Source organism: Agelaius tricolor, unplaced genomic scaffold (assembly GCF_023055355.1).
Source record: "Agelaius tricolor isolate 1412-34295 unplaced genomic scaffold, bAgeTri1.0.p SCAF_13, whole genome shotgun sequence".
In the NCBI taxonomy this organism is placed as follows: domain Eukaryota; kingdom Metazoa; phylum Chordata; class Aves; order Passeriformes; family Icteridae; genus Agelaius; species Agelaius tricolor.
Genome location: NW_027269273.1, coordinates 16,545,586 through 16,571,564, shown reverse-complemented (window position 1 = coordinate 16,571,564; position 25,979 = coordinate 16,545,586). Strand labels below are relative to the sequence as shown.

General features: G+C 44.8%; 1 protein-coding gene across 21 annotated transcripts in view; it reads right to left on the bottom strand.

Moving 5' to 3' along the window:
- The window catches only part of CAMK2G (calcium/calmodulin dependent protein kinase II gamma), a 118,439-nt gene extending 103,675 nt beyond the window's left edge, over positions 1-14,764 (bottom strand). For 3 of the 21 annotated variants that reach the window (XM_071438879.1, XM_071438877.1, XM_071438881.1), the window contains exons 1-2: positions 14,400-14,755; positions 12,463-12,557 (exon numbers count right to left, since the gene is read on the bottom strand). In XM_071438879.1, the coding sequence (XP_071294980.1) occupies positions 12,463-12,557; positions 14,400-14,464 (160 nt within the window). In that variant the 5' untranslated portion in view covers positions 14,465-14,755. Of the gene's footprint in view, positions 1-9,585; positions 9,661-12,462; positions 12,558-14,399 lie in introns of all 21 variants that reach the window. The other 18 variants (XM_071438888.1, XM_071438884.1, XM_071438887.1 and 15 more) reach the window with 11 other exon arrangements.
- Positions 14,765-25,979: the final 11,215 nt, after the last annotated feature.

The window sequence follows — 25,979 nt, the reverse complement described above, 5'->3', positions numbered from 1 at the left end:
GCTGCAATCCTCTCAGAGTTCCCCTCAGACAGCTCATCTACCCCCCTTGTAGGAGGGCTACTGCACACATGGCTCTTCTCCTCCCCTTTCCCCTCATAGCAAGTCACTCAGCAGCAGAGCCAGCCTGCCAGGTGCAGCACCTGAACAGCCAGGGCACTCCAACTGACTCCACCTGTGGGCTCTCCCCCTGGCATCATCCCTTTGCACCAGCACATGGTCTCTCTGACAGCCACGCAACAAAAGACAATACAGTTGTGAACCTGCAACCCATGGGGCCTCTGTGCACTTCTGACTGGCATGCAGAAGCTCACAACCAGCTCCAAATTCTAACAGGACTTCCTGTGTAAGAAGGGAGTGTGCTGTAAAGACATCCTGACAGGACTGGCCCTAAGCAAACACCTGGTTAGACTGTGGCAGAGTGAGGAGGGGAAAAGCATGACAGGATTTTCCAGTTCCAGGATTGCTCCCCATTGTGCTTTTCCATGTTTTCCTGCTCCTGAGCAGTTGATGCATACACAGGCACAGAAGGGAGGGGCTCCTACCATCAGCACTGTGCTGCCATCCCTTTCTCCTCCTGCAAAAAGTCCTTTCTGAACAAGTTTCCCTGTGCTTTGGGGAGGACCCAGCCACAACTGCAGACACTGGGCTCACTTGCACTCACTCCCTCTTGATTTACAGAAGTTTCCTGCTAACAGCTGCATTGCAGATGAACTCTCTTAAAGTGGACACGCAGTGAGACAGTAGGAGACAGAGCTGCTCCAAAGGCAACACAGCCATATCAGCACCGTCTCTGCTGCATTCACAGCAACTGTATGTGTGCAAGAACTCCAGCAGCTCTGTCTTACTACGCACAGAGGGTCCTGAAGAACACAGCCTAACAAAGGGAAACCACACCAAGTGAGCTTATTTCTGGACATAAGTTCCCTTCTTCTCCCCATCAGCTGACCACATCAGGTGTCGTGGTTTTGGCTGAAGCAGCTCAGTAAGTATCAGACTACAGCTGGTGAGCAGACAAGGTAACAATGCGACAGGGAGGCAGATCTCAGCAGTGTCAAGTCACTGCAATGCAGGATCCAGGAATTCAAAGATGCAGAAGGAAGAATTTAAGTTACTCTGGCTCAATCGAGCTGCATGTTGCCTTGTTCCTGAGCCAACCCCTGCCACCCCTTTAGATAAGGTAACTGCAACCATGAGACCCAAGTTTTGTTTTCAAGATGGGAAGAAATTTTGGCTGTGCTTTCAAATGAGAAAAAACTTCAGCAATTAACACTTCATAATTCATCAGGGAGATAAACTTCTTGACTATTTATGAAGTGGTGGGAGGGAAAGCTTTTTAAGCTCAGCTTCAGGACTACTGAAGAAACTAACTAAATGTACATAGCCACAAAGAGTTAAGAAGGCATATTGTGCTTCCTTAAAACTGTAACCAGTTCTGCAGCAACATAAACTGCTAGCAGCAACCAGAGTCACCTGAACTTGTTAGCAAAACAGCCAACTGCCTTGGGTCTCTTTTTTCATATCTTCTTGCTGAACTTGGCTGTCTGGAGAAGACAAATGAGTGCTCAACTCCTGGCCTACTACTGTAGAAGTGCTTCCACACAAAGGACAAGCTGACCAACACTTCAATCCTCTACATCATCCTTAAGTGCAAGAGCAATTCAGACAGACAGAGAAGGCTGTGGATCATTGCTCTGCATCGAAAATTTTAATCCAGGCAACTTCATAACAAGCGGCAGACACAACACAATACCCTAATCTGCAGAGCTGGCAGATTCTAGGCCAGATGACACACAAGTCAAACAAAAATGGGCAGAACTGAAAGCCACTTTTCAATCTGCAATCCAAAAATCAGGAATATTTAAAGTAACCCAGGAGCTATAAATCACTACTTTAACTTGTACTGAAGAAACACATCATCACAATCAAGCTTTGTCTCTGCACAGGCACCAGTTATAAAATAAAGCTGTGCAACTTCAATGCTCCTAATCTCTCTGACACAATCTCAACAGAGGACATTTGATACCCAAAGCTTACATGGACAGGCCCTGAGGCAGACAAAATTAAACTTAACAGCATATCAATTCTTTTGGCAAACAACAGAAACGTCCTGCTTGGCATCACCAGGCCATACTCTCTAGTAGCCTCCCAGAAAAACGTTGCAGGGGCCAGTAAAGACAACTTCCTCCTTTTACATCTATTTTTTTCCTCCAGCCAATGGGCAATTTCTTGGCCCATTACTTATGAAATGTTATATGCTTTGACATAAAGGGATATGAGGAAATAATAAAGTTTTTTAAAAAATTAAAAAAACAACCAAGATACACATGGACATTTTCAGAATGGGAGCTGCCCTAATACAGTAGAAACACAAAGTTTATTTGGCGCTGGAGACCAATATAGGATGAGTTTTAACCAGCTGTTTTCCCTGAAAAAGCTTCCAGGGTACCCATGTAATTTGAAATGTGCATATAGAAAGTGCATTGCAGAGAGAGCACTGGACTGTCCCTATGAAGTCACATTTCAAGTCAGGTGTATGAGATCAGGTCTCCAGCAGCAAACAGAGCTGGATAAACACACATATCTCACCCATCTCCAGAGCTGCAGGAAACTTTACAAACTAAATTCTGCTGCACAGGCAAGGAGACCCCTTGTGAAAGAGAGGTCCCTGTAAAAGAACAGGGAACAGAGGAAGTACGCTAAAGTTTAAGGATTTAGCTCTTCAGTCTCCTTTTTTTCACCTCAGACATGAGGCTATGTCAGACAGTTCTCCTTTTCTCACTGCTCCCCTGGGATTGAGAAAACCTCTTTCAAAAAAGAGTTGTCTTCAACATCAAGAAATGACATCTGTCTTCACAGCTATCACTTACCACAGTCTACACCAACTGACTTATCGGGGATGACACAGTAACTGCAGAAGATAAAGCACATCCAAACACTGAGTTGCTTCATAAGACAAGCTGCAGCCTACACCAGCTAACTCAGGTGCCTAGAAGAGGAGTAGAAGTGAAGGAAAGGAAAGAATCCTTTCCATAGGCTTTTGGGAACTGGCTTTGGAGGCCTAAAATCCTTGTCCTCACATATGGCTTGTATTCACAGGAGCTTAAAAAGTCCACTGGGATTTGGCCTGGTGGGAAAGACCTATATCAATAATTTCCATAGATATTAGTGTCTCATTCTGTAAATAAATGTTTTAAGTTGAAGAAGCCCTTCTAGAATGAAACTAGTTTTTATTACCACAATTCTATCTTACTAAGCCTTCAGACAAACATTTTACACTAGTATATTGCTGTTCAGAAGTTTTCCAGGCACAGACAAGTAGGTCTTTCCTGAAGCTGCCTGCAAGTAGGTATCATAATAATTTGCATTACTGCAAACAACGAAGTGATACCACATTTTGCTGAGCAAAATAAGAGCACTGAGTGCAGAGACCCCCTCACCAGCTCTGTGCTCCCCAGCCAGCTGCAAATCACAAATTCTTCTAGGACCAGTCCTTATTGCTGTCAACCTCCACAAAGGAGGCTGCAGCACAGGGTCGTAACAGGACTTCCTCAGACTCCAGAGGAGGGAAAACTGCCAAGCTTAGCCTCTCTCATGCACTGCCTGCCCACCATGCTATCAACTCTGCTATGCAGGGACACTGCCCCAGCTCTGGGAAAGGAACAAAAGCATATGCAGGGTCAAGACCACTACTAGCTGGTATGGTTTTGCATCAGACATTTTCAATGACAACAGTCTTGTGCCATCGATGACAGTAGTGCAGGCTGGTTAGCACCATGTTTGATAGCCTGCAACCTGCAGGCAACACTGAAACTTGATTTCCGCGAACTCTAGTGCAGAAAATCTCTAAGCACAAAGTAAAGAACTACACTTACTTGTAAGTATAGGGAATAGGGAGAAAAAAGAGAGACCATCTTTTTCCACTTCTTTCTTTCCACCCGCCAAAGCAATGCAAATCCCAATGACAGATGCAGTGAAAGGATGGTGCATTCACCCTCTCTTCAAAGAGGAAATCTATTAGAGCAGTGTTGCTCAGAGTTTAGACTGGAGGAGGAATGCCAGTCTGCATTCCCCCCTGCCATCCCAGTAGTATAGCAAAGTGAGCCTGGTATTTCTCACTAGGATACTGCCCTTCGTTAATTCATCACTCACCCTCCTCCCCTCCCTTCTCTCCTATGAGAAAGTTTAATCCTTTGGCTCACATGCATCTGGTAAATTTTTCAGTCCCTGTTTGCCACTGTCATCATGGCAATCAGCCCCCAGAGATAACCCAGCAGTTCTGCCACAGCAGGCAGGCTGCCACTCCCTGCCTGACCTGCCATTTAGCCTTTGGCTCGTAGGCCTTCAAAGAGCTGCGGCCGCTCCCAGGCTCATCTTCGCAAGCATAGTCCTTCCTTAGAGATAAGTTTACATGGTCTTTGTTTTTCCTTAAAATTAACTGTGTCTTCATTCCCACAATGCCTGAGACAATTCTCAGCTCAACTTTTGGGACTCTGACAGAATCACACAAATAATAGCTTTGCTAAAAGAGATGCTACCTTTGCTGTCCCAGAAAGAAAAGTTTTGTGTTTAACAGTGAAATCACCTGTGGCTTCTAGCAAAGAGACAAGATTAGCTAGCAACCTTCTCTGAAGCACCACACTAACCTGGACTTGTCCCAGCATCACAGGTAAGCACAATCCAGGCACAGGTAAGGCAAGGGCTCATGGCTGTAGAGGCCTGGACAGCAGCTAACTCAGGACGGGAATTTTGGACGGAGCAGCAGGACAGGGGGTCACCAGAGAGACATGTAACTCGTGCTCTCAGGAACAGAACGCGAAAGTTATACGGGCACACATTCTCTGAAATGTCATCGCATTTACTCAACTCACATCTCAGAGATGGGGAATTCTCTCTCTGGCTCTGCCAGGAGCAGAGGGAGACAGATCCTGACACCAGAAGTAAAGCCACATGGTCATCTCCTCCTCTCCTGATTCCATCAGAAAAAGGCAAGGTACAATATTGACCAGCTCTCCTGGCATCTCTGTATTAGTCTCAGACATGAATAATCAGCCGTTTGCACCAACATCCACACTTCCCAGTCTGGTCATCTAAATTGTGGGAGCAACAGAAATTGTACAATATTCTCTGGGAGGGAAGGAGAGTAAAGCAGCATTACTAAAGGGCTATTTTCAATCAAAGCATATAAATTAATGTAATTATAGGTTAAAGTAACTGATCCATGAGAAACAAATGAACATTCAAACCGAACTCAAAATTAAAAAGGAAAGAAAGGCAGATGAAGTGTAAAAGGTGAAAAAAGCTACAAGGAAATAAAATCTAACAACTGTAGACTCAGTTTCAGCAGAAAGTTAAATCCATGTTTCACTTATCTTTGGCTACCCTTAGTGTTCAGAAAGCTTACTTCCAAGATACTGCCAGCCCATTTGTTCAGAGGTATTCTGCAACTGGTCTCCAAAAATCATGCAGGCAGCAATACCAGAATGTTTGGGGAGATGTTGCCAAAGTATAAAGTGGTATTTAAATTTAATAAGGTATAAAAAGGAACATGATGTCAGCCTAATTCATAGGGCCCCAATTTTTGAAGCATTAAGCATATTGTCATAAAGATCAGCAGCAACTACTGCGGTTGAAGTTACAGGGTCACATTTCCTCCATACACTAAAAAAAAACCCCAAAACATCTAGTGAGCAACTCAAAATTTTAAGGATGCATTTGCCCATCAGAAATCAGTGCACCTCTGTTTTCTTGAAGATAACTATTCTGAGCACTGACATCACTCCAGTTGCAGGCAAACACACAGTGATGTGAGATACTCCACATTTCTTTTTTACAGCATTCAAGGCTTCTTTCCTGTGCTGGTGACCCTGGTGCCTGGCAATATTGCCCTCTTCGCCCAACCAAGCCAACAGCAATAGTTCACTTTACAGTCAAACACCGGCAAATGAATGTGAGGTTTTTTTACATCTGTTATGTTGGTAAAAATCAGGAGATTTCAAGAACAGAGGAAACAAAAAGAAACATCTGAAATACCAAAACAGGTGACAGGTCAGAAAAAGTGGGAGGTGATGCCTTCATTGTCAGGGTTGTGCTCACAAACAGCACACCGGAGAAAAATTTCTGCATTAGCATGCTTCCCTTTTAAAAACTGTCTTCACCCAATCTGGAGGGCAAGAACAACTAGAATACTTGCAGGGCGTGGAAAGGAACAAAAATATTGTCATAGTCCTCCCTTAAAACAGCGGAACAGTGGTGCTAACCCATTGTTGGGAAAGAGGGCACTCTTTAAAAATTTCTTTCTGATCCACAGATGAATCCCCCTCTGCTAGTGATGATTTTGCTACTGTCCAGAGAAGGATTAAATTTGGAGACAGTGAAATCTCTTTGATACACTGCAAAAAAAAGCAAATAGTTTTTTCACTGGATCCTTCCTACAAGAACTCCAAGTAGCTCTCCTTACCCAAAATATCTACAGGCTGCTCAACACCCTTCTCTTCACTGTAGGGACACTTACAAATATTTCAACCATGGCTGGCTGACCAGAGTAAATGCTCTAGAGCCAAGGGCTTTGGGACACGTGCAGGAGTTAGTCTAATCACATTTCTGCCATACACAAATCCAGTTTATATTGGGAAAACAAGAAACCTGACTCTCTCACCAAGCTCCTTTCTCTAACCTCGTGCAGAGGCAGTAGGAATTCCTGCCCAATCTGTGTGCCCACTTCCCCCCCCCATTGTTAATGCTGGAAATTTAATACTCAATGTGACCACTGAGAAGACAGACACAAGCTGAAATCCTGTCTGCTCTGTTCCAGCTCCTTTATAAAATATACAGCGTAAACTGAGAGGCAACCTGGGGTAACCCCAACCATCACTAACATCCACAGTGGGAGGAAGCCAGCTTCTAGCCGTAGTGAGCCACAGTAAAGCAAGGCTTCCACCACTCACCACCCTGACAATCTCTGCTGGCTCTCACACTGGGGCATTTTCCTGCCTGTACTGATATGTTGGGGCAGGCAAAAAGCCAAGCCGACCCTCAGCAGCCCCCGCTAATTTCCCAGGTCCAGCCTCTCCTCCAAGGTCAGGGTCTCCTTTTTGGCACAAGCCCTCCTCTTCTCCAAACACCTCTTCCAATGAAATGTCCCATACTGGTGTATACATACCATTTGAACCCCTCTTCCCCTATGCAAGGGACTGCAAGCAGAGGCAGGTAGGAAGAAAAGGGGGAGGCAGGCTGCTGGTGGGAGGTAGAGGGTTGCTGTTTCTAACATCAGCTGAGCAGCCTCACCACCAGCCCCTGCCACACCTGTGTGCTGTGGTGCAGAGTGATGAGTTCAGCTGCTTGCTACCCGCAAGCCCATTCCACCAACTGATTCCTCCCCTGCAGCTCCCATCCCGAGCACCCAGACTCTTAGTCACTCCACCAGGCAGTTCCCTGCCTCATACACTGCTCTGGGGGTGTGCAGCACTCTGCTCTCTGCTTCTCTCCATGAGTGCAAAGACCTCCTAAAAATTTCCAACCCACTGCAGCTGGTCTGCTATATATGCACCCAGCATCTCTCAGACTTCTGCACACAGCAAAGGGGAGGCACGGGGTGGAGCTGGGGCGCAGAGAAGCTCTTCACTCAGCCCATGCTGCAGGAAGGAAAGCTTCTCTCCCAAACCAAATCACTGGACCTGATTTGGCTGCTCAGCAAGTACGGCTGAGCAGGCACAGTTTGATTTGCCATCCTCCGCAAGACAGGACATTTGTCCTCAACCTGCAAACACAGGAAGACGCAGAGGACACCCATGAGAGGACATTTCTCTGCGAGTCTGGCTTTGCGCTTGAGCCCCCTGTGAGCGGGCGCTGGGTTCGCCTGCCCCGGCAGAGCCGGCGGCCCCACTGCAGTGCAGCAGCCTGCACACCTGCACACAGCCCATTCCAGCAGCGTGCCCTGCCCCACAGAGACTGGAAACCCAGCAGCCTCAAGAGCGGGCCAAGGGAGTTTTAATGCAAGCAGCAGCTAGGAACACGTACAGACCAGATCAAGAGAGATGTTAGGGACTGATGCTGCTAGACTTCCTCTGCAGCATTCAAGCTCAAGATTTTAGTGTCCAGGGGAACTATTGCTGACACTTTCAACAAAACATATTGTAAAGCCCAAATCTGCGACCACTACAGAACCAAAAGCCCAGACAATAGTGGTGTGGGAAAATAGCAGAGTTGGAAGTATAAAGAGTGTTTTTTTCCTGTTGGGGTTTGATACACAGAAGTAATTCCCTGCTCCTCCCACAATCCACATAATCTCCTAGAGGAACAACAACAAAATAACTTGGTAGACTGCAAATTTTTATCTGGTTTACAAATTTGGAAAGATGAAAAACAGGGAGAGAAACCACCTCTATTTCACAGTCAAAAACAAAGCCACAGTAAGGACAGTGAAGTGGACTAACTTACAAGACAGCTGTTTTTAATTCATTCATCAAGAGATGTCACTTGCCAGAGTTAAAAGATACAGATTTTCAACAGTAAATTAAATTTAGCAATAGAGGTAATACACAGAGATTTTTCCTTCCGCACCTAAAAGAAAGGGCAGAAATACTACAGGTGGTGGCAGATCACTAAATACTATTTGGTATAAAAAACATCCTAAAAATTATCAAATCCTAAAGCTCTGCCTACCTCTTTCAAAAGCCAGACTCTCTCTTGAAGTATATGCTAGCAAGTTAAATTGGGTATATCTCCCTACTGCTACTGAAGCTGCTGCTTCTCTCTTGATCTTTTGATCACTGCAAGTAATTTTACTTTATTTGAACTTCACTGTAGCACTACTTGCTATGAATTTTCACGTTCAAAAAAGTATTCTGGTGAAAGCCACAAGACAACTTCCAAAAAATTACAGTCATTATTTCCCTCAACCCGTAGTGCTGGTAAAAGTCTGTGCATTCAATCCCATAGGAATTTCAGGTGACTGAAGCATTGTATTTCCTCTATGTGTAATAACAACTGCTCTTATGTATCAGCTGAACGCTGACTAAGGTGAAGTTCCTCTCCCTTTCCACAAGCATTTGGACCCTATTTAACATTACACTTCTTGGCATGGTCTTCACTGGGCAGACTTTAGCATCAACACAACATGAATAATAGCAAATACTTCACTAAAGCCAAAATATGAATTTTAATTTAGACCAGCTCTTACTGACAAAACTTATTAAAAGAGAAAATAGGCATCCAAAAATCACAGACAATATAAAAAAGAGACTCCTCTCAACTGCTGACTTGGCATTTTATGGTGACATTTACTAGACTGAAGCTGTTAGGACCAGCACTCTGTCCATCCTCCTTGCTTTCACAGAGAAACACCATGCCTCTTCAAGTCTTTCATTGCATATAATTCACCCTGAAGCATTCCTCTTCCCCCTCGTCAGCCACATACAGTAAGCTTTTCAGCACTTCCCGGTTAGTTATCTAGTATTTCTTCATCACAAGTCTTGAAAAACAAAGGTAACAAGAAGTACTGCAGGAGGAGGGCAAGGCTCTGTTACCATTGCAGATTCAAGGAAAGCACTACAGCAGGCAAAACTGTGAAGCAGCAATGGGCTATACCTTGCAGCAGCAGCAAGACGCTGACTCTTGAAGTAGCAGTTACTGCATCAGGTGTCCATACTGGTTCAAATTCTGCTAGAGATAGTATAAAATGTTAAATGTACCTATGCTTAAATTGGACAGGGGCTGGCTGTCCCCATAATAAGGGAATATTCTGGCTCTCTGACCATGCCTAGAAGAAAACCAGCAATGTGGGAGGAAGGTCAGGAGGGTGGGTTACCCTGCACAATGGACAGCGTGCAGCTGGGTGCACAGGAGAGCCCTGGACAGAGGTACTGATGGGCAGAGACATGGACAGCCCAAGGAGAAGTGCCAGCTTGGGAAAGGACACATCAGGCAATACATATCCAAGATGCTGCAGAATTAACACCATAATTCTGCTCCTTAGGGAGACAGCTTTCTAAAACGCCTTTTCCCAAGACTTTCCTTTTCAGGTTGCTGAATTGAATCTCCCTAATCACTGATTTACAGCTGCAATGTCTAAATAGCCCACATTTCTCCTTCGATGTTTTAAAGACCTATTCCAAGGTGAATTCACTAACTTCCTATCAAAATATTCAAGTCTTTTACAATAAGTACTTTTTGTTCTTACCCCTTGAGCTCTCAACAAACACAGCTGGAATAACTGAGGAACCCACATATTCAGCTAAAGTCACCATCCACTTTTCACAGATTCCTCAGTTCTCAGTTAAAACTTCAACATAACCTGACCAGTACCTTGTTTCTGATACTCCTCTGTAGTAGCAGAAACACATTTTCTTTCTTAGTTCTCCTCACATTTTCCCTACCTAACCAGTACATTTTAAAGTACATCATTGCCAGCTGCCTCGAGTTGAGTAGCTAAGGACCAGGCTAGCAGCCTCAACGTATTTTATTTATAGGAGGGTATGAAATCTAAATAGTAAGTATAGATCAAAACATAGCCTATATTCACCCATACTTACTTTTCCTACTTGTTGGGTCATTAAACTGTCATCACCTTACTACAAAAAACAATTAGAATCTATGCATTTCTCCCTCTGTAACTTATTAAATGACCAAACACTTAAAAACTGACTCAACCAGTTTTTCTGAGAGTTTTGGCCTTCAGCTAATATATTTTTTGAATTTTCAACTATGTTCAGCATGCATTTTTTTTCCCATTTTTCTTATCTCCAGAGCTAACTTCAGTACCCTGTCCCTTGTATGATAAAGGTTTAACCTTCATGATCAGTTTATCAAACTGCCCTTCCCTTCTCCAAGAGCCTGGTGTCCACTAATGTCTGAGAAATGGCTCTCCTGAGCTTTAGTCCTCACCACAGGATGGACAGGGAAGTCTGGGGAGCACACAAGGCATTAATGGCTGTCAGCAAAGCAAAGCCACTCTTCAGACCTCTCCCATATTAAGTTGAACTAATTTTGAACTCAAGAGATTGAATATCCCACCTACATCAGCAGGCACTGTCACGTGACCATTGAGGGGACACTGATTCTCAGAAGATCTGCAGCCACTTCATTAAAAATCCAGGGCTCCACTGGTAGGCCCCCAAAACCACCTCACTCAGGCTAAATACTAAACACCTTAGCAGATATGCTTGCTTCCAGAAGTAAAAAAAAAAAAAAAGAAAAAAACATCACCACCAAAAAAAAAAAAAAAAAAAAAGAAAGAAAAGAAAAGAAAAAAATCACTGCTTCACAGCACACTACCACTGACACTACTTCTTCATACAAACCACACAAACTACAGTAAATGGAAATTTTTTACTATTCTTCAAGCTGTCTTCTGTTCTTATCATCACATTTCATATTCTGGCAAAAAGGAGAATACATATTCTATTTTTCTTTTTTGTAAGGATTAGTAAAACATTATTCATTTCTAAATCATTTCTCAAGATCATTTGCTTTCTCCTCATGCTTTTCCCTTTCATTTCTCAGTCAACCCCCCCACTAAGCCCTCTACTCAACTAGCAAGATAGTCAAGGGCTTCATACATTAACTTTGTGAAATCTGAAAGGCCTCTAAAGACTTACAATTCTTCTTGCTCACTTTTTCTAGAAAGAGTTGCCTCTGGCATCTCAACTTGTTGCACTCCCTGTTTTCAGCACCTTTCATTGCAGGTCAATTTCTCTCATTCTCCCCTCACCCCTCCACCCCAGCCACGCAATCCCTGTAGTGATTCCCTACACACCAGAGGATGCACATTCCCCTCATTCTGTATGGCCTACTGCCCTTTATGCGTACCTATGTCCCTGGAAAGCAAAAGACTCACAGCTTGGAAGAGTTAGATTTTTCCTCTTTACATAACACTACAGTCTAGCTTCAGGTTTTGTAAGTCTCCAGGAGTAATGAAAGCACAAGCCCCTTGTTCTAATATGCTGAGAAGTCAAATTGGCAAGATTTCTCCATCCTATTTCTGCCTTTGAATGCAGACTTTTTAGCTTCCAAACACACCACCTTTAACTACAGCATGAAAGGAGCAAGGCATATAGCATCTATCTTTCAAAAAAATAATCACATCTGTTCTGGTAAGACAGATCTCCTAGGTAAAAAAGACATTCAGCAAAATAAGTCTGCAACACTTCTCTTTATTATGAGTGATTGGTACAGACACACACATAGATGAATCTACCTCTAGCTCAGGTTGAAGAAGAAAGATCTCAAGAAGAAAAAAGACAACATCACTTTACAGAGTATCCATTTCCAGACACAGGAATTTTTCTATCATCCCACACGACCTTCTTTCAAGCTCCTCTTTGCCACACAACTCAATTATTTTGAAATGCCTAAAAATAATGACTGAAACAAGCAACTCCAGATCCCTTAAATTTATTACAGCCTCAACTCCAGTGAAGTATTTTCCTACTAATACAGGGAAGAAAGGTAGATAGAGACACTAACCTCTGGCTGACAGTTTTTTGGTGTTGATGATTTTTGCAGCATATTCCTGGGAAGAATTTTTCTTTACACATCTGCGGACCACAGAGAAGGCTCCCCTGGAAGAAAAATAAAGAGGGTAGGTGCTATGAAACTGAAAATGAAACTATAATAGCAACAATTCCTGTTCCCAGAGTGGACCAGATTAAGGAGAGGGCAGAAGACATACTGAGGAGGGACACAACACCTGAGAATCTGATGAACAATGTATGCTGTCTGATCAGCATAAAACTTAAGTCTATATGGTACTCAAGCCTCCTGAAGATTCCTCAAGCTCCCTCACAGACAGTGCAGTAGGAAGAGCACATTGTGTGGGGAGAGAGAGACCATATGGGCACAGAAACAGGACATGAAGGGATTGATAAACAAGAGACAAACAGCCCCAAACAGTGCTGCAAACACTAGCTGGGGTAAGGCCATCTCCCAGAGACAGCATCCCCGGCAATCACAGCACAAAGGACTCGTGTCTCCCATGCTCAAGTGCAAGCTCAGTCACAAAATCATTACAACACTTTGCAGAAGTTACTAGCTCTCTTATATCCCTCAACCCACTTGCAAAATGGGGATACACATGTAACTATTAATGAAGCGAGGGGAAAACTACAAGGCTTTCTACATTTCCTCAAGCTGGAAATATTGATATTATTATAACTATTCCAGAGATGATTACTCTTGGAGAAGAGGTCTGAGAGAGGGAAGAAGGATTTCTGTGAGGAAAAAGAGTGAATACAAGAGACCAAGGTGAAAAGACAGAGACTGAAAATCTACAGGACAACACAATTAGCACTTGGGAACAGCCCCTTATTTTTTAAAAACAAAAAACACCGTGGCAGGTAAAGAACAACTACTAGCTTTACACAAAAGATCTGAAATGAGGAAAGGACAAATATGAGAAAACTAGCAGAAAATTCCAAGTCCTTCAGATCAGGAATGCAAACCCACGTCTAGGGACAAATGTCCATGTTTCAACTATGAGAGAGGGGAACAGAAGCTGCACAAGGGCCCCACAGACAGTCAGTCCTACAGGGAGCCTAAAATAGCTTGAATCCTTCCAATACTGCAGAGTCCTGCCTTTTTATCCCCTTCCTCAACCTCTACATACAAACCAATGAGCATCAAGGTGAGCACCAGCACTGGGGCCCGGGCTTGGTGACAACACAGCTGCAGCAGCCTGGGGAGGGACAGGGACACCGGGCTGGAGAGAAGAGATGCAGCAGAGCCCAGCAGTTGGTGCAGGAAGGGAGGGAGCGAGCAGTAGCACCCACGAAAGCACTGTCCCCATAATCCTACTCTAGCCCTTTCTGCACTGCCTTCCTGCCCAACTGCGCTCCCCTGCAAAGCCCTGTCCTAGGGTGCAGCAGCAAGTCTGCCAATGCGGAGACAAGTGCGGAGAGAGGGAGGGAAGAAGCGAGGAAGCGGGGAGGGAAGAGAAGCGCGGTGCAGCAGCACCTGGTCCTTTCACAGGGACAAGGAAGTGGGGACTGAAGCATCGCGGAGTGGCTGTAACAGTGCCGCGTCCCAGCGCAGAAACACTTGCAGGGAACGACAACGTGCAGCTGGGAGACGGTGCGGGAAGGAGAACGGGGCAGTAGGGTCCTGAGGAAGGAAAGGAGGGAAGAGAGAAAATCTCGGGGTGCAACAGGAGCGCGCAGCCCGAGACAGGCTTCAGGGACACCCGCTGCGGCGGGGCGACCCAGCAGGGCAGGAACACCTTCCCCTCCGGCGGCTATGCCGCTGGGGTGGACGGGGGGCTGGAGAACAGGATTACAGCGCGACAGCTAATCCTTCTCCGGCTCCCGGGAGAGCCGGGTCGCCGGCACAGTGCTCCCAGCAGCGTCGGTGGGTCCCGGGGCCGGGGCGGGCGGCGGGGCGCGGCGCGGGGCGCACAGCAGGCTCCGTACTTGCCAAGCTCCTCGTAGAGCTGGTACTCGTCGGTGAAGCGGGTGCACGTTGCCGTGGTGGCCATGTTCGGGCTGCGGGAGGCTCAGCGTCGCTGGGGCATGGGGCAGGGCGGCGGGGACGGGCCGGGCGGCGCGCTGCTCGGCGGCCTTCCTCCTGGCTCGGCGGGGCGGCGCGGGCTCCCCCGGCGCCCGGCTCGGCGCTCCCCGCTCCGCCGTGCACAGTCACCGCTCGCCGGGGAGGGGAAGGAGGCTGAGCCTGGCCAGCACCGCGAGAACTGGCTCGGAGACACCCCGCGCCGGCCCCCTCCCTCCGCCGGCCCCGGCCCGCCGCGGGGTGTGGCCGCCGGGGGCGCTCCCGGGGCGCCCGCAGCGCCGTCGCCCGCCGGGGGCTGCAGCCGGGGCGCGGCCGCTCCCCCCGCCCGCGGGCGCGGAGCGGGCACTGCAGTGAGCGCCCCCGCCCCGCGCCAAGGGCGGGCGGACTGCGGCGGGCGGGCGCGCCCCCTCCCCACACGCTCCGCAGGCGGCCGAGAGCAGACCCCGGCCGGGGGCACCGCGGGTATTTCTCTTAATTCCCCGCGCGAGGGGCGCCGGGCCAGCTGCGGCCGGATAAGCTTCCTGCGTGCGGCGGGAGGGGAGGGAAGAGGGAGCCGCCGCCGCCGCCCTCTCCCGGGCGCACGTCAGCGGGGCTAACACCGGGCCACCCGGCCCCTGCGTGTCGCGGCCCGCCGGCAGCAGCCACTCGGCTCTCTCCGGCCGCTCCGTGCGCGGGGAGGGAGAAGCGGCAGCTCCCGGCCGCCGCCGCCCGTCCCGACCGCAGTCAGAGCCCGGCGCACGGTGCAGGGAGCCCGGCACGCTGCGCTGCCGCCCGCGACCCGGGGAAGCGGGGCCTGAAGCCTTTCTGCGGATCCACCTCAAAGTTGGGCCCTGTGCTCCCGAGCGCTGTCAGGCTGCCCGACCTTGGGGACGCGTGTGGAAGTCCCCGAGGAAATGAACCATCTGGTGCAGAGGTAAAGCGGTAACACGCGAAATGGCTTGAAACTGTTAAGAGAGTGCGAACCGGCATTCGCACACACGCGTGGTTTATGGTGATGGGACTTGGACGCAGAAGACAAACAGAAATCATCAGTCTCCCAACTACAAAAGAAAACAAACCAGCCTCTGTGCTGTCTCCGCCAGCACAGCATCTGAGCCTGCTGCTGCAGTGCCTTCATAAGCAAGTTTGTTTTCTCCTTTTACTTAAGTGAGCCTGTCTCTGTCTGAACAATTGCCAAATCTGCTTAATATGCAGATTTATATAGGGCAGTCACTGATCCAGCCAGAGAGGGAAGGGCTGCACTGGCCTCTCCTGCGTGACTGGGAGCGCAAGCTGTGTTAAGAACATTCAGAGAGACAGATGAGTGTACCATAAGCCAGGAGTAGCATTAAACTGATCTGAAAATTAAGAGTACTGTATAAGTACCATATATTTCTGCGCCATGTCTGGACTATGAAATCATCATGTCATCATGTTATTCAATCATATGAAAAGCAGTGACAGCAGCCACCTGCATAAACCCCCCTGCTCCCTGTCTCCAAGTTAAATGCAGCCAGCCCAGTGCTGCAAAGACTACACCGAAGTGATGCAGTGGGCAAAAATTCCCTCCTCCTATGCAGAAAGTAGATAGCAAAAGTAGGACAACATAACAGTAGCATTACAACAAAGCAATACCTCTAGAAGGTGATTATGAAACAACAGCATTCTGCGTCTTACACCATGCCAGCATTTAAACCTGGAAACCTGCTGACACAGCTGTATAATTCAGGGAACCAACAAATGATCTATCCAACAGGTATCAGTTGATCAGGCTCCTGCCAAGATAAAACTGTTCCAACAACCTCATTTGGTGGTCCACCAGTTTCTTTAACAGAACAGTTGCAGCCAAGGAGGAAAGCAGTTTGACAACCCATGGTCCTTACCAGGGGAATTGGCTGATAACATGAAATTCAAGTGGGAGATTATATATATACAGAGGTGGGCAATGTTGCTGATACACAACCAGCACTGCATTTCCACCACCCAAAATGACATTAGATGTCCTTTGTGCAGGAAAAGTGAGCTGTTAAGTTTGTGCTGTGGTTGAGCTAGGCGATGTCATCAGGAAACATGCGACCCATTCCCCAATGTTAAGATGCACAGAGCAACTGGAAAAGGGCTCTGTTCCAACAATACAAAACTGAGAGGGGAGGATTAGGACTAAATTTTAGCATGCTGTAGTGAATAAGCAGCGAATCTTACTTTTATGCAGAGGAAAGCAGCTGAGCCATGACCAAAAAGTACAGCAACAGGAGAGGTTTATCTAAAGCTATGTATTAAACTGAGAGCTATTCTGCAGTTTTAACTGGACTCACGGCGTGTTCTATGCTCTACACAAAGCACCCCATGGTATTTAAGAAGCTCTGATAGCAGTGGTCTTATAAAAATACGCGAGGAACGTAAAAAGAGGGAGACAGAAGAGGACATTTCTCATCTTCAAGTGCTACGAGGAAAAGTGAGGTCTGGAAATCGGAAAGGGAGCAGAGGAGCAAGTGCGTAAAGAAAAGCTAACCATGTGTTCTGCATAGCAAGTGCTACAGAAACAGATTGCTAACTGAGAAATTTGTGTTATGTGAGAAGTGGGATATAAATTGAGTGACAGACTTGATTAAACCAAGTACTGAGTGGGAGACTAAATTATGGGAGTAGAGTTTTTAAAAGGAATGTAGACAAAATGAAGCAGGAGGAGGGGTGGCAATATGGATAAGAGAGTATTGTGTCAACAGAAAGAAATATTGATGTTCTGGCTGACATTCCAGTCTACTTGTACTGAGAGCAAAACTGCAAACAGAGGTGAATCTGGATGGTGCCTGGTCAGAATAATGTTGCAGGGACCAGAAAATATCTGAACAGTAAGAAATGGTTTTGAGAGCCTGTGCACTAGCAATGGGAAATTGAGCTAATGAACAGTGAGCTCCTTGACCTGAGTTATATGCAGGATTGAAATCAAAGTAAAGCTTTGCTTTAGTACTAGCCAGCTGCAGATTTCACATTAGCAGAGTGGCAGTTTTGGTCTCTATCTTTGAAGTAGCACAGTTTGGCTTATATAGTACTCTAAACTGTCAGGAATCTGTGAGCTAATAATCTGATTTTAATAACTGGAGCTGAGTAAGAGGCACTAAAGAAAGTAAGTAAAATGCAAAGGATTTAATGCAAAGCCCATGGGCGTAAATGGACATTTCCTCTGATGTTAATGGACTTCGGATCAGGCCCCATCTGTCCATGGAGCCTAAGGTCAGCTTTGGTATGTTGAAGAATGTCTGTGGGAAGGCAATTACACAAAAACGTTGGTCTTTAGGGAAGCAGAGTGAAGGACTAAAAAAATATTTCACAGAAACTAACTAGAATTCAGACCACTGTGGAAAATGGGAAGGATGCTGGAGAAGATGCATGATAGCATCTTTCCAGCAAGGTTGAACAAGCCCATGGGCAGCATGTATCCATGTGCTGAGTCCAGCAGTGCTGGCTAGTACCAGATAGGAAGAAAGAGTGTGAGCAAAAGTAAAGGACTTGGGAAGGGTAAGAATGGGTGGAGTTAGAAATCAGTTGAGGAGGTTGAAAGCAAGTACCAAAAAAGAAACATGCAGTAAACAAAATGAGTAGGCATATTTTTAAACAGATATTTTCTGGATTTCTGCTGTTAACTTGGGGTCCCACAAAGAATCAGCCAATTTTTCTTTCTATGTCTCTGCTCTCCAGCGTGTCTCTTTAAAGTGAGTAGGTCCAGGTAGGTCTTATCTCTCACAGAGATATTACAGGGCATAAAATTCAACCTGCCCTGCTATTGTGTGGGACTTCCTGACACTACTTCAGTATAATAACAAATGAAAATGCAAAAGAAAACATCCAAACATCTAAAATTGTGTGAAATATTCCATAATCTTAAAATGAGAGATTTTTTGGCAGGTGAGGAAAAGTTTTGAAGTCCTTAACTATTATCTTGCTTCTGAATCTAAAAAAAAAAAAAAAAAAAAAAGCAGAGTTACCTAAATGAAGCACTGTTTTATCATTACTGTTCATGGACTCACATTCATGCTCACAGAAGAAAGCCCCCTTATTTTCAAAGGTGATCATTCATGTTGGCTATTAAAAAAATCTTTTTTTTTCTTTTATTTACGCCATTGTTGAGTATCTACCAAGAAAATAAATTTTCTTTAATATGTCTGCTTGTTTTCTTCCTTATCCCAAACTGACATTCATTTGCTACCTCTGAGGATTTATAAGTGAGGCTGATAAAAATAAAAAGTAGCATGCATAGAAAGAAGATTGGAAAGAGAGGAACTTTTTAGTGAATGAATATAAAATTTATATTTGAAATAAACGATAGAGTTCTGGAGAGAAGCAAATATTAAATTACCCTATTAGTAGGGACTATTCAGCCATCCATCTAGTTTAGTGTCTTGTCTTCAGTAGTGACCTATTCCAGATGATAAATGTGAGAGAGGGGGAAGAGAAGGGTATGAAAGGAAGACAGAGAAGAAAAAGGGAAAGGAATCAAAGCAGGCCAATAAAGAAATCCATGTAACTATGACCCATGTGCATATTGCATGCTTCTTGATTAGAGGCTGGCTTTCCTCCTGACCCCAAGCTGATGACCAAAATATGCCCTGAAGCACCAGGATTGGTAGTCCCTGTAATTTTGATCCTAGCTTGTGTCAGTGCACATGCTATTCTGTTTCATGTCAACGCCTAATCCTTTTTGATAGTTACTAAGCTATTTAAGTCAATAATATCCCACGGCTCTGAGTGTCGCATGTTAATTATATGGCTCATAAAACATATAACCTGATCTCATTGCAAATTTGTTCTATTTTAATGTCTCTGAGTGCTTTCTACTGTTATGAGACGGGGTCAGTATAGGTAGTGTGACCAAGTGGCCAGCCCTGTTCTGTACATCTCTGCTCTTCAGTGCTGTGGGTCACTGCCCCAGGAACTCAGACCAAGGAGGGGGCAGCTGTGTCTGGCAGGGTCTCAGAGCCTGGGTGCTTCTGGACAGGCTCTGTGTACCTGCTGGCAGCCTGCCTGCTTCCCCAGCCCCCCTAGTGAGCCATGGGGGCACATGCCTTTCCCTGGGATTTTTCCAAGTCACCTAGACACCAGGTATTTTCCTCTCAGCTTGAAGAGCTTGCAGCTTTGGATTTCAGAAGCATGGGCTGGGTCCCCAGCTAGGAAGGGGAAGCATTTAGTCCACATTTTGTGTATTTAACTGGAAAAAGCTCACTCCACACTATCTTTTCTCTAGAGCCCTATCCTACCTTAATAAGGGATCAATATCAGGTTTATTGACTGATTTCACAAGCTGTTCTGGATTCCTGCGCAACTACATCTAATATAGGCAAAGCCTAGTGGAAGACAACACGTGGATAGTCTGGAAGAGCTGAGTACTTCACCCACAAAGCAATACAGAATGGGCTACAACAGCCTGATTTTACGTTTTTCATCTCATGAAAATCCAAGTCCCTTCAATAATAGCATGAGCTCTGGGTTAGAAACTGAGTGAGCTCCAGAAGACTCACCTTTACGGATTCTTCTTAGGAACTTTCTTTGCTAGAGAGACATCACTAAACAATTTTTGAATGCTGAACTACACTGTCTGCTGGCTGCTCTCTTAACTGATGAGTTTTACAACATATTATGCTTTTATCACATCTAAATTATCCTTTGAAATTTATCCATAGGACCCTATAGAAAACAGTAAGGATTATGAAAGCTGGACAAATAATGTGAGCAGTAAAAACTTCCTCTAGTTCTGTATCTGTAAGAATAATAATAATAATGCATTAAAAAACCCCAGGTTTTCACTTCTATCTTCTTGAAACTGGCCAGTGTCAATTGTTAATCGGGTGGAGAGCAGGGTTTCCCACCAGTTATATGGCAACAAGGTCATGTTCCACAAACTCCTTTAATAACTGTCCAGTAACAGTAACTGGAATGCTAAAATCACTATCAGATGAGCTTAGCCTCAAAACATTTAATTTCTGTTGCCTCCTTTGGTGGATGGATGACAGAGAAACAGATTTTCCAGCTTCACCAGAGAAAGTGGACAGATCCATATGATCAGTGCCCAGTTTAGCTTAATAGTGACTCCAGGCAGCTCTGCTGTCACTGAAGGGTTACTCTGTGGGTATACGATAGTGGGGAAACATCTTGAACATTCATTTGAATATGGCCATCGCAGTGGAATGTTCAGGGCTATTTTAAGATTCACACTGTTTGTTTAAACAAGATGGCATGACTCAATGACTGTTACGTAAAGGATGAACACAGTTTTCTCCCTATATCCCAAATATCTCTACCAACTTAAAATATTGTATGGAATTATACATATACCATGCTGAATGGTATTGATTACTGAATGAATACTGAAAACTAATGCCACATTCTGGAATGGAGACTCCCTCTTTTTAAGGTAAGGTCCCTGTCAAAGGAAAGGCTAATATTGCAAAAAAAAAATGATGCAGGGACAGACTACAAGATCTGAATGCTGCCTTTCAGGGGGTTAAGAAGAATATGAACAAGTAACTCCCTCATTACTGGGGTTCACCCATAACCAAAAGGAATGAGAAATGAGCATTTGGTTTCCAGTGATCGGTCAATGCGATCTATTGCTACTGCTGAAAGAAAAGACTTCCATTTAGTGCCAGCTGCAACAAATTTTGTTTCTTTGCTGTTTAAAATGGAGCAGAGATCACTGAGAAAACCTCCAGTTTCACTCTCAACCAAAATCATCAAAACATTTGGCTATTACTAGTTCTATTTGAATTAAATTCAAATTAAGATAAACTAATGTATCTCACACTGTCCATTTTGTCATCTTGTCATCTTAGTTGAATTTATGGCACAGTCCTTGGGGAGATACTAAACTTCCATTGAGTTTTCTGTTAGTTCTTGATTTAAATGGTTGTGGATTATTGCCCCAGAATAAAAGTGCTTAACACCAAAGATACCCAGGAGTGTGTGCAGACTCTTGAGATTACAAAGAGACCAAATCATTCCCTTGGGAAATTTGCTGTCATATAATATATTGATGGATCAATCTCAAACTGCAGGCTGTTCAGAACAAGACATCTGTCTGGTCTTGTTTGGTAAAATACTGTGCATATCTGGTAGCATGTCATTGAGAGATCAGTTTTAAACTCTGAAATCATAGCACCCTACCAATTAAACATCAAACCATGAGTGGAGTTATTTAATGTTAGCACAAAATAATAGAAAGCTATTTAAAAAATACAGGGCTTTATTCTTAATTTTGTTAAGCTTGCATTTGAAAGTTTTTGGTTTTCACTAAGAACACCCTGTGCTCCTTGCCCTCATGGGAGTACTGAATATGTAACATGACAGAATCATCCAGCACTGGGATTCTCAAACATTTTTATCCTAAGAAATTACTCTGAATCTGGGAGACATTACAAGCAACATTTAATCATCAAAGCTCCTGGTCCATTATAAGCCATGAAGTAGTGTACTTCCACAGCACAAACGTCACTGCCAAAATTGGCATGAACTGGCCTCTCCTGGCAGTCTCAGGAAATCAACATTTACAGAGCCTGTGCTTCCCTGTCATCACCAGGCAGAAGTCCTTTCAAATTTAGGACTAAGGCAGGAAGGGTGTATTTTCACTAACAAGGTCCACAGTACAAATACAAAGGAGTAGATGAAGAAGCAATATCTCCAGAGTATTTCACCATCACTTTCACCAGCACAAAACTCTCAAATAACACCTGTTAGCAGAAAACACTGGTTTTCATTTTTTTCATCTTTGAATTGTCTTGGTCCAGTGTTTCACCTCCTCAGTTTAAATAGTAACTGTTTAAAGATGACCTTGATATTTTTAAAAGAGCCTGTAAAACCTCTCCACTGTAAACAAGCCAGTTTAACATTTATGCATAATTTTAAAAAAATAAACATTTTAACCAAAATTGCCTGAATGTTTACACGACGGGAGAGATGGCTCACGGGACTCTTCAAAGAGCATTGGCTGTAATTTTCTACCTTGAGTAAAATAAATTAATTAACACACACATCCTGTTTCACATCAAAAGAAAATCTTGCTCCAAGGAACAATCCAAAGGAGAGGGCCTGTGAATGTTTACAAAAACAGCCTGAGCCAACAAGAGCAGCAAGAGGGTATTTGGGAACCACAGTAAAACCTCCACCCAGCAGCTGGACTCTCTGGCTTCTCCAGGTTTCTGTTCTGCCTGTGTGTAACGAACAGGGAACACACAGTGAGAAAGACAGGCCTGATTTCCCAGCCAGAGCAATAGTAAAATAATGATTTAAACTCTCCATTACAAACGGGGCCACAAAACCTGTGGGAATAAGTGAAGTAAATCATCTTTTACAATGAGAGAAATGAGCCAGACAGTGGGACAGTGACTCTCTCATGACCTCATGGGAGTGCATCTGTCATGGAAGGCAGAATTCAGGTTGCTCCTCCAACATGAACAGATACAGACGCTTTTCTGTGGATCTTGATTTTGGGTGAAGGTAATGCAGTAGTGCCACTCTGAATTAAACGTGCAGCTCTCATCAGCTTTCTCCCCAAAATTATGCATGGAGTGCCACCCGCAATTAAAAACTCACTAAACCTTTCTTATGTTCCTGCATCTTTTTTCTATGGAATAGCTGTGATTGCCACTGCATTCTACGCCTCCTTCTGAATGCACTTTGTTCCTTTTATCTTGTTAATAAAAATAAAATGAAAAGGAAAAAAAGATGATTCTTGACAGGTTAAAAAAATTACACCCAACATCTGTCAGTTTGGGTTGGGATCCCCATTAAGAATCCACCACTGTGAGTCTGCAGTGACACAGACTTCCTGCCTTTGAAGGGCAGTAGGCAAACACACCTGACTGTGCAGAAACACAAATATTTGCACATTCAGAAGCCCTCAAGTATCTAATTTCTATACTGCAGAGAAGGGTGTTATTTCCATGTTTAATGACCTTATGTTACATTTGAGAAGTACCAGTGGAAAAAATATACCCCAGCAAGAAAATAAGATGCTAGCTTGTGGCTCCTTGTTTCTTGAATACTTGCAAATCACAGAAGTGTGTGCAAGTGCATGGAGCAGAACCGTGCTTCTGGTCACATAGATGTGGATAAGGCGACTCATGCTGAGGCGTGCACGTGTACGTGTCACTGGATGGTGCAGAGGCCAGGTAGATGTAGGCACTGCAAATGGGAACAACAGCAGAGACACCATAAACTGCAAGGAAAGATGAAAGGTGTTTTTAAATATATATTCCAAGACACACAATACGTGCAAAGGCCAGGGACCCAGAAATAATAGGGAGGAACTGACTTAGAGTGAGCTCCGTGCAGCAAACAAGAATAGGCTAGGGTGTGTCAGAGAGAGAGTGACAAAGCATTTTATGTTTATATGAGAAAATAAATGCTGTCAATACAATTAAGAGCCAAACTCCATTTAGCTTTTGCTTCTGAGTGAGTATCAAAGAGGATGTGCACTCTGTGATCCCATGCAGCTGAAACATTTGGCTGTCATTCTTACAGGAAAAGCAAGCTCCCTGTGGAAATCACACCTGCTGGCTATAACTAAAATTCACAGAACTAACATCTGCCTCAGCTTTGGCATCTGTCTCTATTCCTAGGTATGCACAGGAGTAGCTGAAAGGACAATCTGGACTGTCCCTGACTCCACTGGATGGTCCTCAAGTCCAGGAGCTGGGGGGTAATTCATTTGAGGAATGAATGATGCCAGTTAAGGATTTGAAAGTCCTATTCCTAGCTCACACTTCCCTTTGGCAAGAGAGCATGGGGGAGTTAAAAACTTAGTTGTACTGTATGTCACTAGAAATACCATTTCAGAGTGAAACTCAAGAGTTTTACAGGCACACACAAAATGTTTGGAACTCTCATGTGATTCCATTTCTCTTGCTTTAGAAGAGCTTAATATCATATTCATATTTTTCTGTCAACAACTTAGATGCTTTCTAAAGCTAAATATTGCCAATTTATTTAAATCTATACCTTCATCCTTTTGTCTCAAGGGTCTAATCCTCTTGTTTCCTTGGGATAGTATGCATTTCTTGGTAACTAAAACTTTCTTTATTATTTTCTAAAGCATTTTTACCAACACTGATATCACGAAGGTGACTGCCTAGATCAGCAGTTCTTTTCTGTATGTGAAACATTGTGATGGACAGTTTTGAGCTATGATTACCACCCAGCTGATTTAGAGATGAGGTCTTCTTATGGACACCATGCACACTTTGAGCATTAAATTTATTATTTATTTGTCTCTGTCCACCTGCTAACAGGCCGAACCTTACAGAAATCAACTCAATGCTGGAGATTAGAATCTAGCCTGCTGTATTTCCAACACCTTTCTCAAACTAGGACTTTGTTAGTTATAAAGTGTATAGCCAGAAGAATAGCAATTGTTGTATTAAGTGAAAAGGATATATATTATGAGTGGTTTTTGGTTGCCTCAAGTCTACCTTCACAGCACATTAGCATAAAGATTCGCTCAAACACACACCATGTGGTTGTTCTGGCCTTAGGCTGGTACAAAGACAAGGCCCAGCAACAGGGACATTCACAATTCAAGTTTGCAACATAACTTCTCCAAATGCCAGCACAGTCAGTAACATGCTGCACATGCTGGGCTTGTGTGCCACCCTGTCAATGTGTGTTGCTTCTGGGACTATTTTTACTTCTGAAATTGTTTTCGGAACAGGAGCACAGGACAAGTGACATTCAGGACTCACCTGCAGCTTTCAGCTCCACCTTGGAAGCAGGCATGCCCTTTGGGAATAGTGCTTTTGGGGACCCATCCTCACCTAAGTCCACCAGCACAACTGAGAGGGAAGGGAAGCACTGCTAAGTACTTACTCCATATGTGTTGTATAGGGATATTTCCTAGCAGTAAATATTTAAGAAGCAGCAGGGGAAAAGATGCAAGCTGCATACAGCCAAAACAGATGTGGGACATCTGAGTGAAGGGTAAGGAAGAAGAAAAGTATCAGTGACTATTGGAACAGTCCTGCTACTACTGAGTCATAAGCAAAAGAGGCCACTGTGGGAAAACCTGCAATCCATTGCCAATGCAATTTAGCATTTATAGAACATGCATAAGCATGGCAAGATCTCAAGACCTACAGACAGTGAAAGTCATCAGGAGATCACAGTACCTAATTCCATGAAGGACAGTCCAAATAGCTTCAAATTTCTTCCTTAACAGTTAAAAAGATTAGCAGAAAAGGAGCGCGTCGGCGGAGCTGCGTGCTGCGCTGGAAGAGTTCTGATCGCTGGGCAGAACTCGGGATGCTCGGGCGCCCTCAGGAAACACCGTCGGGAGGCGCCGCGCGGAGCGGCTGCCGAGCCTGGCCGCGAGTGCGGCAACGGGACCCGGCCTGCGCCCCGGGCGGGCTGCGGCCCCCACGCACGGACCCGCCCAGGGGCAAAGACCCCAGCTGTCCATATCCCTACCCTGCCCAGGATTAAACCCGCGCCTACAACAGCCACTGTAATCCCGAGGTTTAATT